Here is an 18246-nt window from a genome sequence, read left to right as displayed (position 1 = left end):
GCTGCTGATGCTCCTATTCAACGGAGCGACGGCAGCAGATCGCTGCTATATCAGTCGCTTGTTTTTCAACATGTTGAAAAACAAGCGACTGCAACGATCAGCCGACATGAACGATGTCGGCTGATCGTTGCACTCTATTCCACGGGACGAATATCGTTCGTAGCGGTCGATATCGGCCGAATATGAACGATATTACTCCTCTAAATGACCCGTGGAATAGGGCCTTAACTGCCGCTCCAAAGAATTTCCCATATATATTTAACTCTGTGTGTGCAAAATAGGATGTTTTTGGGTTCCTGCCCACCTTCAGTGGGTGCAAGCAGACTTAAAACCACTCAGGTTCAGGAAGGTGTAAGATCTAGGTCCTAGGATGTTGACAACTGTAATTTAAAAAAGATTCCTTAATAAAACTTATTTGCATGAACATTCTTACTTTATTATGACATAAGACCAAAAGTAAATTTAATTTGTATCTAGCACACAGGGGGCTCCCTTTATTCTTCTATGTTTCTAATAGTTATTGTTTTTTTTCCTTTTAGCCAGGTCACAGCTGGACATTGTTGCACATCCTAGTAAGTAAAAATGCAATTTTTTTTTTGTTTCAATTCAATTAAAGGCAACCTGTCATCACTTGCTGCTTAAAGCACAAGTCATCAAGGCTGTGCCTAGTGGTTTCTCCCTGTCCTATCAGACTTGAAAGATTTTTAGGTCTGAGAGATCTAGAAATCAAAGATGGTGGGGCAGGAGGAAGCTGGGGGGGACCACCCAGATGATACATGGTACAGGCAGCATAATGGTGATGACAAGCTCACTTTACACATTCTGGTGTTCTGGAAACCAGGCTTGCCATATAATGTGTTTGACAGTTTTTTAAATTTAGAAGCCAAAATGTTTGATATCGCCATGTTCGCCCCAAGCTATAGAATTATAACACTATTTATACATCTTGGTGAACGCTGTAAAAAAAAAAAAAACTATTTCAAAACTGGCTAGAATTGCTGTGTTTTGTTAAATTACCTCTGGAAACCAAATTTAAAAAAAAGTGATTTAAAAAGTGATATTTATATTTAAAAATGATATAAACAAAAACTATACATTTTACTGCAAAAAACAAGCCCTCACCCAGCTTTGTGAAGAAAGAAATAAGAAGGCTATGGATCTTGGAATGTGGCACTTTATTTTTTTAATTAACCCCTTAACGACCCATGACATCTAATACGTCATGGCACCGTAAGGGGAGTTCAGAGAGGGGCCGCGCTGCGAACTGCGGCTATTAGTGGGTGCGGGTGATCGCCATGCCCCCTAATAAGAGCATTTAAATGCAGCTGTCAGACATGACAGCTGCATTTAAATGCTCTGTGGTGCCTATCCATGGTGGTCTAGTGGGGGGATCCCCGCCTTCGCGATCACATCTCTTCTCCTTACCCGGTCGGGCCTCAGTGTCAGAATGACACTGATCCCGGCTCGGTATTCAATGTATCTGATCTGCAGCAGGCCAGACCAATAGAGCACTGATCTCATGGATAGGTGCTCTATTATATACGCAGCATTTTTTTTTTAAGTATTTGTATTAATAAAAAATCCCCTCTCCCTAATAAGTCCAAATCACCCCCTTTTCCCATGTAAAAAAAAAATAAAAATTTGGTATCGCCGTGTGCGTAATCGTCCAAAATAGTAAATTACATTCCTGATCTCGCACGGTAAACAGCGTATGCGCAAAAACCCACCAAAGTGCAAAATTGTGCATTCAAAATGTCGTATATATGCAAACAAGGTACCGATAGAAAGTACAGATTATTGTGCAAAAAATGACACCTCACACAGCCCCATAGACCAAAGGATAAAAGCGTTATAAGCATGGTAATAAAGCAATTTTAAGGAACATTTAGTTTTTTTTAAAGATTTAAATTTTTTAAATTAAGTTATGCAAGTTACATATCGTTCTAATCGTACTGACATGAGGAACATATATAACATGTCAGTTTTACCCTAGAGCAAATAGCGTAAACACAAACCCCCCTCCTAAATAAAATAAAATTGCGTTTTATTATCATTTTTACCACACACATACATTTTTTTTTTTTTCTGGTTTCGCTGAATATTTTATCCAACAATTAAGTCAGTCATTACAAATTAGTGCAATCATTGCAATTAGTGACGCAAAAAATAAGGTCCAATGTGGGTCTGTAGGTGAAAAAATACAAGCACTGTGACCTTAAACACGAGGAGGAAAAAACGAAAGTGCAAAAATGAAAATTGGCTCAGACCTTAAGGGGTAATTTTTGTGCAAAAAAAATAAATAAATTTAAGAGTAGCAGGCTTATGAATGGAATCCAGATAGCAGTGAAGCACTCGTTATTAGCGTAAATTCGCTTATCTTGATAAGTTTTTGGTCACAACGGCCTAAAATAGGCCAGTCAGTAGGGGTTAGTGTTTTTTTACACCAGATTACAGATTAAATGTTTGCTTGGCAGAGGGCTTATACGCTGGCTGCCTTTGATCTCCGTGACACTCCCTGCTGCTCTACCCCGGGTGCTTGGAAAAGCTGGATCCAGTCCTGGGAGATTTCTCAGAGATCAAAGGCAGCCAGTGTATAAGCCGATTTCCAAGCAAAATAAGCGCTTTAAGTTGTTTGTAAATTTGCTCATCTCTAACCAAGATGCTTATACAGTAAAATGTGATTTGTTAACATTTTTATTTTTTTTCTAAGCTACTAAGGCACCAAGATACAGATGTGGTATTTCAAGAATTTGTCCAGAAAAACACTTTGCCTTCAAGATTTCCAGTGGAGCAGCTAATGTTGTGGGGCCCAAGATTTGTGTGGATGATGTTGTGTAAGGATAAACTTTTACATTTTTTTTTGTTAAAGAGCATTCGTTGCATGACTTTAAAAGGGAACTCCAGAATAAAAAAAATGAAACTTCTGCAAAAGCATAACACATTACTTACCTGTGTATTCCAGTTTTGAAACCAAAAATCCATTTGGATTTTTTTTTCTCTCTGTATTGTTTCTGTCCTTCCTGGTTTAGCATTTCCCAGAATGCAATGCTTTCCCTCATGTGGTCATCACAGTCCCCCTCCCATACAATCATTAAAATTAGTGCTGCAGCTGCTTCTGGCCAGACAGATATGGTGAATCACTCAGGGCATTGGGTTATCCAACCAAGCCTCCTGTGACACCACCCCCTGCCCCCTGTCTGTATCATCAGCAAACACACACAATGTGAGACAGAGGCATGGAAGATTTGTCTCCTAAGGGGGGATAGCAGAAGGAGCAGGAGACAATGTGAATTGGCACATTTTTTTTTTTTTTACTTCCTGGATTTCTGTCAGCTACCAGTGTGGCAGAACCGTACAGATACAGTAATACATTGTATAGCCACATCTATATACCCTTTTTAATGTACTTTTAATAGAAAACAAGTTTTTGTTATCCCTTCAACATTATATTTTACTGTAGCAAATTTTTTTTTCTTTCTTTCTAGTTTGATGAGTGGTGTGAAGAACAACGTTGGCCGTGGTATTAACGCTGCTTTGGTTAATGGTAGGTTGTTTTTTATGTTTTGATGCTACTAATAGGTTGTGTATATATCAGGAATAGTCAGACTGAACTCTAGTTTTTCTGGAGTCTCATTTGGGAGATCTGCTGTGACACCAGGGACAGACTTGTGATGCATTATAGTGAAAGTAGCCACAATAAGTGTTTTGATATTTCGGGATGTTTATGCTTATTTTACACATGGCCAAGCTGCTCCTTCCCTCTGACCTACCTTATACTCAAATCTCATATATAGACTCCATTTCACATATACACCGAGGTGTATGAAATAAACAGATGCCATTGGCCCATTGTAATACACACAAATATATTTATCTGTTTACTGGACACAGTTAAATGGCACAGTATACTATGATTTTCCATACCTGATGTACACTAACCAGGCAGACTAGGCCAAAAGAAAATTGGGGGGGGGGGGGGGGGGGTTGTGGGGAGCAGATACGGCTGTTTCCTTCTGCTTCCCTTTGCTTACTTCCATTCTTTCCACATCTCCAAAGTATAGCTTCTGAGACATACGTGGCAGGTAGAAGTCCTGATCATTACATGCAGCCTACACCACGCTTGCACACAATGACTTATAGCTGCACAAAGTTGCCACTGTTGTGACACGTGTAGTAAGAAAGTAAGCACTGGGAAGCAGAAAGCACACCCCTTTATGGAATCCTATCCATGACCTGTATAGAGAACTGTGGTAATTGCTTTGATTGCCAAGTTTTCTATCTAATAAGAAATCAAACAGGGTTTTCATCACTGTTTAGTGCAGATAGTAATGTATATTATGTAGTTTACAACAATGATCTCTGTACATATAGCGATATTATATTGTACATATACAAGCCTTTTATTTTAACCATTTTTTCTCTTGTTAGGGAAAACTGGAGAAGTAATTGATACAAAGTATTATGACCTGTGGGGTGGAGGTAAGGATTACAGTTTCTTTAACAAAACAACAACAAAAGTTGTATATACTTCTGAAATACATCAAGGTGTCCGTAATTTAGGTTGGAGGTTTGCAAATATCTTCTGATTTAGAATGTAGCACTTATCATTGAAAAATAAAGGACACCGCACACACAATTAAAGAATAAAATGAAACTGCAGTATATGAACACAGCCTAAGAAGGACATTCCATGTTAATAAGCAGGCCACAGATTTCAAGCAATATGGAAAGAAAATGGATCTCTCTGTCGATGAAACACTTTAAAAAGTACAGGGCCTTAGATAAGGTATGAAAACATTAGCTACTTCACAAAAATGTAAGTGTAATCATCGTTCTATGAAGAGATTTATGCCAGACACATTCATCGGATTAAGCGAGCAAAAATGCCATTACAAAGCAGCAAACTGGTATTTGAAGCTGCTGGGGCCCCTGGAGTCCCGCAAACCTCAAGGTGTAGGATGTTAAAACATGAAAAAGCAGGAATCCTCTCTTGGACAATATCACAATGATGGCATACTTGAGACACTAGAGAGGCATGAGGCACAGTCATCTTCAGCTTGTATGTGGGAAATATTCTCATGGACAGAGTACAAGGTGGCTTCCATATCTGCAGTGTATGTGAGGAGTTATCAGCAAAATCAGATCTGGAGAATGGAAATGAAATTCCCAGATATTCTGGATATTTGTGGAAAGGTGAGGGTGCCCAGATATAGATTTATTTGCATCAAGAGAAAACGGCAAAGTTTGTAATTTAGACAGAAGAAACTGCTAAGACAATCCAGATGCCCTGCAGCAGGTGTGAAACTTCCACTTAGCTTATTCATTCACTCACTGCTAATCATCAAAGCTTTTCAGAACATCTGCTAAGGCAACATCCAAGTGGTGGTAGAAGAACCATTTCTATTGCTTCTCGAGGAAGACGTCTTCTAGACCATCAGGACCTGAAGAGTCCAAATCTAGCAGCAGGGCTTTTGAAAAGTCCCTCCTTGCCAGTAGAGGTCTCTCTCCTAAAGGGATTAATACCCTTCTTAAAAACAAAAAATAAGTTTCCAGTGAGAAGAGAACCCTTCTGATCTGTTTCAGTCTGACATCCTCAGAATTCTAGAATTTTTACAAGAGGGTTAGATAAAGCATTTGTCGTCTAGCACCCTAAAAGTCCAGGTTGCAGCTCTAGGTTGTATTTATGATACACAGATTGCATAAGGGTATGTTCACACTGAGTAAATGTGGAGCCTATCCAGGAAATTTCACTAAAATGTCTAATGAAAATGTCTATTGTCCTAGGAAAATTTGTGGAATTCAAGCACTCCATCACAGAGCATTAATGTACTATACTGGACAAAAGAGTCATCTTAAAATTAAACCCTGCTTTCTCTTGAACGGACTTTTACAGGTTTCAGGTTATCAAAAGGTCCCTCCATGTGCTATTGTATATATGGTATTTCAGTGTTGCCAAACCTTGTAGAAGAGATGAAAATCAGCTTTAATTTCAAGGCCCTAATAAGGGCAAGAAAGCGGAAACGTCCCATTGCAAGATGGTTTGAGACTGCAATATGTGAAGCCTACTCGACCATGAGTAAACGTCCACCTACTGTGCTGCAAGCCTATTTGACAAGGGCTACTGCATTCTACTTGGCAGCAAGATCCGCAGCATTTAACCTCCTGTTTTTCCTGTCCTGTGGAGTCAAGGATAACATCGTCCATGTGATGCCATCATGAAAGGACCCATGGTTTACCAATAATTCACTTTTCATAATTCTGTCTTTATTGTCGCTCTGAAGTGTCATAGTGGTGTGGCCAGGTCTCTGAAGTGCAGTGAAGTCTCTTGGCTATGCCTCTGACACTTTAGAGCAGAAACAAAAGACATGTTACTGGATGTTTGCAGCCTCAGACAACTACATAGTATGGTATGGATAGTCTCACTGGTTATCTAGCTATGTAAGCAGTTTGGGACATCATTGGTAGCCATTAGTTTCCCTTTAGTTTTGATTGTTTTTAGAGTTACGTCATAGTTATTTTTTAATCTATCCTTCTTGTCTTAATCAGTCATTTTTGTATTGTACATTTTCTAGATGTAGCCCCCTTTATTGAATTTGTCAAGAAGATTCCAGATGGAACAATAGTTTGTATGGCAACCTATGATGACGGAGCAACAAAGTAAGTGTTAGTATTAAAGGATTTTTGTTTGCTTAAAACACGTATGTTTGCAAGAAAGTGTAGTTACCTGGACTTCTGCATTGATTACTATGAAATGTGCTGAAATTATCAGTCACTGGTATAGACAGATACAAACAGTTAAACTATTTGTGTTTTTTTTCTGAGCACAATGAATTAATATCCACAGGGAGTGAAAGTACTAACCGCTATATTTATAACCTTTTTACCAGCCATTATCCACAACAATTTTTTTTTTTTCTTACGCTACAAATTAGACCTAAATCATCATTTTAAATCATCTGGTGTCAAAAAGTTATAGACCTTTGGAATTTACTTATCAGCTGCTGTATGTCCTGCAGAAAGTGATGTTTTCTTTCCAGTCTGACACAGTGCTTCCTGCTGCCACTACTGTCCGTGTCAGGATCTGTCCACAGCAGAAGGGGATTTGCCACTGCTTTGTACTTTTTCTGTCACTGACAGAGATAGCAGCAGAGCATCATTTTAGACTGGAAAGAATAGACCACTTCCTGCAGTACATACTGCAGCTGATATCTACTGGAAAGCTTAAATAGAACTAAATTACAAAGTTTTATAACTTTCTGACACCAGTTGATCTTGAAATTTTTCCTGCTCAAGTTCTCCTTTAAATCCAGCAAAGCAAAAATCTCATCTTTATTAAATAATATATAAATGGCAAGAGATGCTGTCACAAAAACAACCATGTATCCCCTCTCAAATCACTATGAAGTGGGAAAGACCTGTTCCTGACCCAAACTCATGGTCACTACATAAGGTTCACCACTAGAGATGAGCGAACGTTTTGTATTTGATTAGCGGGGGCTGCTGAACTTTGATAAAGCTCTAAGGTTGTCTGGAAAACATGGATACAGCCAATGACTATATCCATGTTTTCCACATAGCCTTAGGGCTGTATCCAAGTTCAGCAGCCACCGCTAATCAAATGCCGAAAGTTTGGGTTCAGATGGACTCACTCATCTCTATTCACCACCTTATTACCAAATGCCTATCCCATCCCACCAAGTTAAAACACATCAGTTTGCGTGCCTCCTTTACCTGTAGGTATTGTACCCAAAGGGGGAGTATAGCACAAGACCACATGTATTGCGTCTAGCTTTATCCTAAAGACTGGTTACTGTTTGCATAATCACAACAATATAAATGCCTGTCACACCTGTAGATAATGCTGATCACCTGTTAAACACATGCCCGGTCAGCATTTTAGGCACTCATGCCGTGGGACATGCGTCATGTGACATCCACTTTTTTATAATCTCTATGCTTGGGCCTAATAGACCAGTTTACCCATACCTCCCAAGTGTCCCTCTTTTGGAGGGACAATCCCTACTTTTGAATTGTGTCCCTCTTTGCCCATGACATGTCCCTCTTTTTAAACTAGAAATTAGATTGGCATTAATAAACTTTCTATGCTGCTGTCTGGTTTCTTACTTTATAATAGACCCAAACTTGCATATTATTGCATCATGTCATGTAAGTTGGATCCTAAAGAAATGTTATATTCGGATGAATCAAGAGACATGGCCTCTCACACATTCAGACTCATTGATTCATATGGCCCTGGCCCCATACACACATCTGTAGGTGTTATGGATCCATTTTGAGGACATGATCCGTGCCGCAAAAAAAAAAAATTAAACCATTGTGCGTCTGTGTCACCTATGTGACAGTGGGTCCCTGTAAATGTGGATAGTTATGACCCATTTGTAATCTCCGCAATTGCGGGTCTGCAATTACATACAGGGTTACTGATGTGTGAATGTTTTCACACATACAGGAGCTGCTGCAGATTGGCAGATATCAATGTAGCTAAATGCATCAATCTGCAGCAGATCCTGTATGTGTGACTGCATCCTTGAAGTAAAAAGTATAGAAATGTCTGTAAAGTTCTCCCTAGACTAAACCACAAGTGTTCTTCTTTGGCCATCCAAAAAGCTGGGAGGTATAAGTTTACCTGAGACCCTTAGTGGCAAAAAATAAGAAGGCACGTACCATACTTAAAACCTACAATCGAAACCTATTAAAATTATGGGGCTGATGTGCAATACTGAGATGGAAATTGTAATGTACCACCAAAGAAATCCGTGGGGTATATTTTAATGATATAAGAAGTTATTTTGGTCACTGCCAATTAGAGGGAGTATTACACTGATGCCCTATGCTCTGAATATGTTGTAGCTCGCCAGGAAGCTAAAAACTGTGAATTACACCATTTGCATAACCCCCATAGGCTTTAATGGGAGATGTGTAAACCGCATAGCCCTGGGTTCCTAAATGAAAAATAACTAAAATAATGGGGGAGATTTATTAAACATGGGGTAAAGTAAAACTAGCTTAGTTGCCCCTAGCAACCAAAATGAAAGTTGGAATCTGCTTGCTAGGGGCAACTGAGCCAGTTTCACTTTAAGGTTACAAACACACTTGGCGGGTCTGCAGCGAGTCTCCATGCTGCGTTTTTGCAGCGAGACTCGCTGCAGATCCCGGCCCTATGCTTTTAATGGCAGACAAACACGCAGCAGGGATGTACATCCCTGCTGCGAGTTTGTCTGCAGCCCTCCCCATTAACCCCCCGGCTGCCGGAGCTGATACTTCACCTGATTCCCGATGTCTTCAGCAAGCCGGAGCGGGGACCAGGTGAAGTATATGCTCCAGCCAGCCCCCCGCAGCCCCGGCCGCCCGATTTCCTCCCAGCCCGGGCCGCCGCCCCGGCCGCCCCCCCGCAGCCCGATCGCCCCCCCCCCCCCGCAGCCCCGGCCGCCCGATTTCCCCCCCTTCCCCCCCCTCCCCCCCCAGCCCTTGCCGCAGCCCCGGCCGCCCGATCGCCCCCTCGCAGCCCCGGCCGCCCCCCCGCAGCCCCGGCCGCCCGATCGCCCCCCCCCCCCCCCCCCCCGCAGCACCGATCGCACGCCCCCCCCGCAGCACCGATCGCACGCACGTGTAAGCGATCGGTGCTGCAGGGGGGCGTGCGATCGGTGCTGCGGGGGGGGGGGGGGGGCGATCGGGCGGCCGGTGCTGCGGGCGGCTGGCTGGAGAATATACTTCACCTGGTCCCCGCTCCGGCTTGCTGAAGACATCGGGAACCGCCGGAGCCGGGATCAGGTGAAGTATCAACTCCGGCGGCCGGGGGGTTAATGGGGTGGGCTGCAGACAAACTCGCAGCAGGGATGTACATCCCTGTTGCGTGTTTGTCTGCCATTAAAAGCATAGGGCTGGGATCTGCAGCGAGTCTCGATGCAAAAACGCAGCATGGAGACTCGCTGCAGACCCGCCAAGTGGGTTTGTAACCTAAACCTGTTTGATAAATCGCCCCCATAGTGTTTACCCAGGTTTTCTTGGCCTAATTTTACATATTATTAAAAGAGAGCATTATTGTGACAAATAGCGTGTATTGTGTATGTAAATATGGATAACTTGTGGTTTATGCTAGATTCAATTCCTCTGGAAACATATTTAATATTTTTCAGTTGTAGGTGAGGTTTTCCTTACAGCTGCAGAGGGTGACCTTGTAACTTTTACTTGATGATCTTTCCTTGGCAGCACCCTGATGGCACAAAGATGTATCAAAGCTCGATAAGCTGCAGGCACAGGAGCACTTGGCACATCAGTTTTAAATTATTTTCATCTCTGCCCAAGTTTAGTTGATACTAGAAGATGGATTAAAGTTTTTCTCATCACCTTTTAGAACATTTTAATTTTTAGCAATTTTTCTCCACACAGATACACATTATGGGAATATTTATGGTGCATTGATAGAGGTCTGAGCAGCCTCTATGGTCATTTTTCATTACCTGCTCACCCTTGGGCATCTGCCATTTAATGTAAGCAATGAGGAAGCAACTTGGAGACTCTGGAAAAATGACACATTCTAAAAAAAGGAAAAAAAATGTATTGCTTTTAATTCTTCAAGTCTGGTTTTCATTGGACTTATTTTTCTAATGCTCTGGTGTGGTGCAACGTCTGGTGGGGAGAGCAAATATTTAAATCTACAATTATGGGTCCAGCCTAATATAATATTAGTGTGATCTGCAGACACATTAGGTAGTTTACTACTTACTGGTATCGCCAGTGGACCATAATGGGTGTTAACATTAGTGACTTAAAAGAATGGTGTTATAAAGATTTTCATTTTATTTATTTTAAATGGAAATATAGGGTTATTATTTATTGGACTGGAATACAGTCCATGGTGGGGGTTTACTGTGTGTGTGTGTGTGTGTGTGTGTGTGTGTGTATTTATAATGAGATATAATATATATATATATATATATATATATATATATATATATATATATATATATATATATATATATATATATATATATATATATATATATATATATATATATATCTCTATATCTATCTCTATCTATACACTCACCGGCCACTTTATTAGGTACACCTGTCCAACTGCACGTTACCACTTCATTTCTAATCAGCCAATCACATGGCGGCAACTCAGTGCATTTAGGCATGTAGACATGGTCAAGACAATCTCCTGCAGTTCAAACCGAGCATCAGTATGGGGAAGAAAGGTGATTTGAGTGCCTTTGAACGTGGCATGGTTGTTGGTGCCAGAAGGGCTGGTCTGAGTATTTCAGAAACTGCTGATCTACTGGGATTTTCACGCACAACCATCTCTAGGGTTTACAGAGAATGGTCCGAAAAAGAAAAAACATCCAGTGAGCGGCAGTTCTGTGGGCGGAAATGCCTTGTTGATGCCAGAGGTCAGAGGAGAATGGGCAGACTGGTTCGAGCTGATAGAAAGGCAACAGTGACTCAAATAGCCAACCGTTACAACCAAGGTAGGCAGAAGAGCATCTCTGAACGCACAGTACCTCCAACTTTGAGGCAGATGGGCTACAGCAGCAGAAGACCACACCGGGTGCCACTCCTTTCAGCTAAGAACAGGAAACTGAGGCTACAATTTGCACAAGCTCATCGAAATTGGACAGTAGGAAGATTGGAAAAACGTTGCCTGGTCTGATGAGTCTCGATTTCTGCTGCGACATTCGGATGGTAGGGTCAGAATTTGGCGTCAACAACATGAAAGCATGGATCCATCCTGCCTTGTATCAACGGTTCAGGCTGGTGGTGGTTGTGTCATGGTGTGGGTAATATTTTCTTGGCACTCTTTGGGCCCCTTGGTACCAATTGAGCATTGTTGCTGACCATGTCCATCCTTTTATGACCACAATGTACCCACATCTGATGGCTACTTTCAGCAGGATAATGCGCCATGTCATAAAGCTAGAATCATCTCAGACTGGTTTCTTGAACATGACAATGAGTTCACTGTACTCAAATGGCCTCCACAGTCACCAGATCTCAATCCAATAGAGCATCTTTGGGATGTGGTGGAACGGGAGATTCGCATCATGGATGTGCAGCCTACAAATCTGCGGCAACTGTGTGATGCCATCATGTCAATATGGACCAAAATCTCTGAGGAATGCTTCCAGCACCTTGTTGAATCTATGCCACGAAGAATTGAGGCAGTTCTGAAGGCAAAAGGGGGTCCAACCCGTTACTAGCATGGTGTACCTAATAAAGTGGCCGGTGAGTATGTGTGTGTGTGTATATATATATATATGTACATATACACATACATACATATACACATATACACATTTTATATCTCCTCCGTCCAAACAGGTTTGAATTTGTCTTGTGCATTATTTTTCTAATGCATACACCATTTATTTCAGGTGTAGGTCTGATCTTCTATTTTATTAGTGAAATAAGTCATGTTATGGTTAGCCAGTTTGTGTGAACACAGCCTTAGGCTGTCCCCATCCTGAAGTCATAGAAGTTTGTATTACATTATATATTGACTGAATCAGATATTTAAATCCATACTCTTTTAAGTGGGTACAAATAACAAAACAAAAATCATAATGTAAGGGGACCATCCAAGTCTCATGCACACAGTGCGGGGAGAGGAGCATGCAGCAGTTCTGTCCAATGATCCTTCAGAAACTGACCACTCAGACCCGTTCAACATTTCCCTAGGACATGTTTAAAGTTTGGTTTTTTTTCTTTTTTCTTTTTTGCAGGTACTTATTTAATGTTCCTTATTTCAATCTTAATTTTTCACTAATTACAGATTAAATGATGAAGCACGGAAACTGATTTCTGAGCTTGGAAGTACAGTAATCAATTCTTTGAGCTTCAGAGACAACTGGGTCTTTGTTGGTGGAAAGGGCATAAAGACGAAAAGTCCATTTGAGCAGGTAAGAGGCACATATGCAACCTGTAGTGATAAAAATAAAGTACGATCCCTGCCACAACGCATGTTGGATCAACATGTCGGGTTAAACGTATGCATCAAAACACAGAGAAATCATGGAGGAAAACCAGCTGCATTCTGTGAAAGAACTAGGGACAAAAAATAAGTAAAAAAAAAGTTTTCAAACCCCAGAGCCCCCCCCCCCCCCCCCCCCCACACAAAAAAAATTATTCTATGGAAACCAACTAAAAAGCAATCACAAATTCCAATTGCATTAAAATGGTTCCAATAAAAACAGATCGTGGTGCAAAGGTTGAGCCTCAATAAGTTTCCTATGTTGGAAAATAGACTTATGGGAGTAAAGTTAAGTAAAGCTTAGTACATCTTTAAAATAATAACATACAGAAATTGGGTATTGTTGTAATCACCCGGACCTTAAGAATCTGGATCTTGTTAGTTTGACCACACAATAAAAAAATGTAAAAAAAAAACAAAAAAAAAACCAGCCCTCACACATTTGCTAAATTGAATTTATTTTTTTTCAGTTTTATAGTATGTGTTTTTGTTTAATAAATGGAACGCAGACTGCCTCTTAGCGCTGCTCCGCTTCCTGCCGCTCCACCCCGGTAGAAAGGGAAAAGCTGGATACGATCCTAGTAAACTGGGAGAAGTTTTCCAGGATTGGATCCAGCTTTTCCCAGTACCCGGGGAGGAGTGGCAGGGAGAGGAGCAGTGCTGAACCTGTGAATTAATACAGTCACTTGGCTCCATTGATGGAAAAATAAAAGAATTGTGACTTTAGAATGAGTTAAAAACTGAAGCCTAAAATGAAAATTGGGATTGTCCTTAACCCCTGGACGTACCCATACGTCCAGGGCCGCCTCCATGTGTTCAGAGCGGGGCCGCTGGTAGCCCGGGACCGCGGCTATTAGCGGGCACGGGCCAATCGCCGTGCCCGCTAATGAAGTAATCGGATGCAGCTGTCAAAGTTGACAGCTGCATCCGATTACTTGATGCAGCCATTCCCTGGTGTCCAGTGGGGTGGATCGCTCCTCCGGGACGCTGTTCCGGAGGAGCGATCCACAGATCTTACCACGTTCGGGGTCAGCGCTGATCCCGACTCTGCACTCGATAGCCTCCGGCTGGAGGGTGGATATAGCTGGAGGACCGCCTGGAAAACTGGGATACAGCCATAGCCATAGTTCATACGAACCTGAACCTCGGCAGTTTCGGACCATCCCTAACTAGAAGTCCCCCAGGGGGGCTTCTAGTAAAAGGGTAAAAGAAAAAAAAAAGTGTTAATAATAAAAAGCCCCCTCCCCTAATAAAAGTCAGAATCTCCCCCCTTTTCCCATGTTATAAATAAAAATAAACAAACAAACATGTTTGGTATCGCCGCGTGTGTAATCGCCCAAACTATTAATTTATCACATTCCTGATCTTGCACGATAAATGGTCGCATATGCGCAATCAAGGTACCGATAGAACACATCATGGTGCAAAAAATAACACCTCATACAGCCCCATAGACCAAAGGATAAAAGCGATATAAGCCTGGGAGTAGAGCGATTTTAAGGAACATATATTTGTTAACAATGGTTTGAATTTTTTACAGGCCATCAGATACAATAAAAGTTATACATGTTATATATTGTTGTAATCGTAACGACTTGAGGAACATATATAACAAGTCAGTTTTACCCCAGGGCGAACGGTGTGAAAACGAAAAAAAAACAAAATAAAAGAAATGCGTTTTTTTTTTTTTTTTTTTTTTCAATTTCACCACACATTGAATTTTTTTCTGGTTTTGCAGTATATTTTATGAAAAAATTCAGCCTGTCATTGCAAAGTACAATTAGTGGCGCAATAAATAAGGGGTCATGTGGGTTTCTAGGTGAAAAAATGCAAGTGCTATGGCCTTTTAAGCACAAGGAGGGAAAGACGAAAACGCAAACATTTAAATTGGCCCAGTTAAAGGGGGGTTAAAGGGGTATTCCGGGGGAAAATGAAAACATTTATATGGAAAGGGTTAACCTAGGTTAGCACTTTTGTAATATACTTACCTGTGCACTGTCCTGGGAGATCCCGGTCCGGTCACGTGATCCTCCGGCCGCCAATCTTCTTTCTTCCCGTGATGTCCTGTATCCTCTTTTCTTCCAGTCTGGTGACGTAGGCTGAAGGGATCCTGGCGTGACGTCCCCGTACCCTTACTGTGTCTGCACCCGTCTCTCCTTCTCATTGGCAACAGAGCACTAAACCCTGATGGGGCTGGTACACGCTAGCCAGCCAGATCAGGGTCTGGTGCTCTGCTGCCAATGAAAAGGAGAGCCAGGCGCAGTACAGGTCCATTGACTTCATGCCAGGATCTCTTCAGCCTACGTCACCAGATTGGAAGAAAAGAGGATGCTTGACCCGGCAGGAAGAAAGAAGATCGTGACCAGAAGATCACTTGGCCGGACTACCGATCACCCAGGACAGCACACTGACAGGGCTGCAAAGGAGGGCACGTCTGGCTGTAAGAGGGGGAAATATCTACTGTAAGACTGCACCATTTACCTACCCCTGTTTACAACCCTTCACACGCACGCACGCAAAAAAAGACACAGTAATACACTCAGACATGTGCACTGTAACACACAGTAGCATATGCACACTGACTTACTGTGTATGTTACGGCATACCTGTCTAACACACTCCGTGAAGGACACACAAACAAGAGACAGCAGTTTGCCTGTAACAAGTATACACTGCAGTTCTGCCTCTGGCCACTAGGTATGCTGTGTAAGCATACAAGCAGAACAGAATGTAAACAAACAGTTTAAGGCTGCATTCCCACGTTCCGTGATCCTGACGGATCACGGACGTGGAATTGCGATGCCCTGGCCCCTGGGGGCCACTTCCGCAGTGCTGGTGTTATGAGCGGGCAATGACCGAGGCAGCTGCAGGGGTTATACTTGTCACGGTATAGGCCTGAGGGCAGCACAGCTGTAGGGCCGGTCTGTGGAATCTGCGGGTGATGATGGGCATGCGATTCTTCGCTGCACCTAGTTAGGGCACCAGTTAGTGGACACCAATGCCAGTGTTCAGTAACAGCGGTTTTATTATAGATGAGGTAACTAGTAGCAACAGTTCTGTACGGATGCAACCGGGTATATAGCAGGCTTTGACAAAGCAGGAGTGGTGCTGCATAGGCTGTGAGAATACGTGCCGGATGATGGGAGTAGGAGTATGAGAGAAATAGCGTTGCTGGGTGGATTAGCTTGAGAATAATACTTGCTGTGAATCCTTGCAGCGATGAGGAGAGATAACGGAATGACACCCAGATGAGAGAGAAGACTCCGAACACTTGAGCAGGCAGATACAGCCGAAGACTTGAATATAGCAGAGCACCTGATCCACACTTCTAGTGGTGAAGTGGGAGCTGCAGAGAAGAAGCCCAACTCCTCTGAGGCAGGAGAGGGACGACACACATCCTCCTTGCTTGGGAGCAGGGGGAAGACTCACTTGTTAGGAGGAAGTGGGAGGTCACATGGTTGCTCCTGGCCAGAGCTAGTCGGCCATTGGAGGAACCATGGTTACAGGGCACTGGCACGGTCACGTGATCAACAACCTTGCATACCACTGTACAACGTAATAATACACAGGAATACATGAGAATACACATGAGAATGCACATTACCAGAGAATACTAGGGGAAAACCAGCAGCAGTTGCAGTTCAAACACTTACCAGAACAGGCATTGACACAGCAAGAGAAATGGCCATAATAGGCTTGAATAGTTATGCATTCAGTTACATTGTATCAGTAACGACTGCAGATCATTGTTTAGATAATGACATTGTTTTTTTTTTCCTGTAGCATATAAAGAACAATAAAGATACAAACAAGTATGAAGGGTGGCCTGAAGTGGTGGAAATGGAGGGATGCATTCCTCAGAAGCAGAACGATTGAATAGCTTAAGCAGCAACTCTGCAATGGACTTGGATAGGAATGCCTTTTATAACAGCCAACAAAGTAAATTATTACTGACCAGTTCCATCCATCATTGTCAACGTGAGCATGATCCCACATAAATTTTATTTATTGCTTATACAGATGGGAATTTTTTTTTTTCCAGTAAAAAAAAAAAAGAGCTGAAAGCACATATAATGAATTTTGTGGAACCCGTGTTGGGACTTCGATGTGCTGCTCTGATAACACCTACTGGAATAGGATGTGAAGATCTGCACTGTTGTAATGTTTTCATGTCTTCAAGATAATAGCTTTTTCCCATTGTACTTTCTTTATTCCACCAAAGATTTTTTCAAAAGGAATTATTTTGGCTCTACATTTATGGACAGAGTTTTTTTAAATTTGGGATAATATTTTGCACCATTGTTGTCACATACAGTTTAGTTGGCTTGTCATTTTTCTATTAGAATTTTAACAAATGTTTGTATGCTTTTTTTTTTCTTATCTCTAGAGGACAAGTCTACTATTGGAATTTCTAGTAACCAATGCTTTTGGTATTTTCAGGACTATTTTCCAGTAAATAGGCAGCAATCTCTACCCACTGTGCAATCTCAAAGCATTGGAGCGTCACTGTTGGTATAATGCGAGAATGGCTGTGTATGTGCAGCATTGATGGTCATTAACTCTACAACACTGTGTTCAATGTCTTCATAGTTTAACATCAGACAGCTGTTCTAGAACTGTAGCAAATGTCATCCTACGTGTTTGTCAGTGGAAAATTTCAATGTCAATGTGCAAGTCTAGGAAAAGTTTCATATTTTTAGAATAAAGAAACCAAAACACTTGCTGTTGTACCAATACATTTTGTTTTAATATCTTTTTAGAATCAAACATTTTAAACTAAAGACCGGGGGGGGGGGGGGGGGGGGGGTCATAGAACAGTCACTAGTGATAAGAGGAAAGGAAATATGGATAAACATATTAAATGTATGTATACAGATGCTCGAAGTCTCACCAATAAAGCTCAGGAATTAGAACTCATAATGGTGGAAGAGAAATACGATATAGAGGGGATAAGCGAGACATGGCTGGATGAGAGCTATGACTGGGCCGTTAATACCCAGGGTTATAGTCTATTCAGAAATGACCGTAAAAATAAGAACGGAGGAGAGGTCTGCCTATATGTTAAATCCTGCCTTAAGCCCATTCTGCGGGAGAATGTGTGATGATGATGTGGAATCTCTTTGGGTAGAAATAAGGGGAGGGACGAAGAATAATAAAATTCTTATAGGAGTGAGTTATAAATCTCCAAGTATAGTGGAAAAAGCTTATGAAATCTTCTTATAAGACAAATAGATGTGGCAGCGAAGCAGAGT

General features: G+C 41.7%; 1 protein-coding gene across 1 annotated transcript in view; it reads left to right on the top strand.

Moving 5' to 3' along the window:
* FAM3C (FAM3 metabolism regulating signaling molecule C) overlaps window positions 1-17715 on the top strand; it is a 39278-nt gene extending 21563 nt beyond the window's left edge. The window contains exons 5-11 of the mRNA XM_069956077.1: window positions 540-572; window positions 2711-2834; window positions 3486-3544; window positions 4429-4479; window positions 6573-6657; window positions 12797-12923; window positions 16778-17715. Of these exons, the coding sequence (XP_069812178.1) occupies window positions 540-572; window positions 2711-2834; window positions 3486-3544; window positions 4429-4479; window positions 6573-6657; window positions 12797-12923; window positions 16778-16870 (572 nt within the window). The 3' untranslated portion in view covers window positions 16871-17715. The remainder of the gene's footprint in view (window positions 1-539; window positions 573-2710; window positions 2835-3485; window positions 3545-4428; window positions 4480-6572; window positions 6658-12796; window positions 12924-16777) is intronic.
* The last annotated feature ends 531 nt before the right edge of the window (window positions 17716-18246 follow it).

The sequence above is a fragment of the Dendropsophus ebraccatus genome, chromosome 1 (assembly GCF_027789765.1).
Source record: "Dendropsophus ebraccatus isolate aDenEbr1 chromosome 1, aDenEbr1.pat, whole genome shotgun sequence".
NCBI classification, from domain to species: Eukaryota; Metazoa; Chordata; class Amphibia; order Anura; family Hylidae; genus Dendropsophus; species Dendropsophus ebraccatus.
Note: the sequence above shows the minus strand (reverse complement) of the source record. Positions and strands in the feature narration are given on the sequence as shown.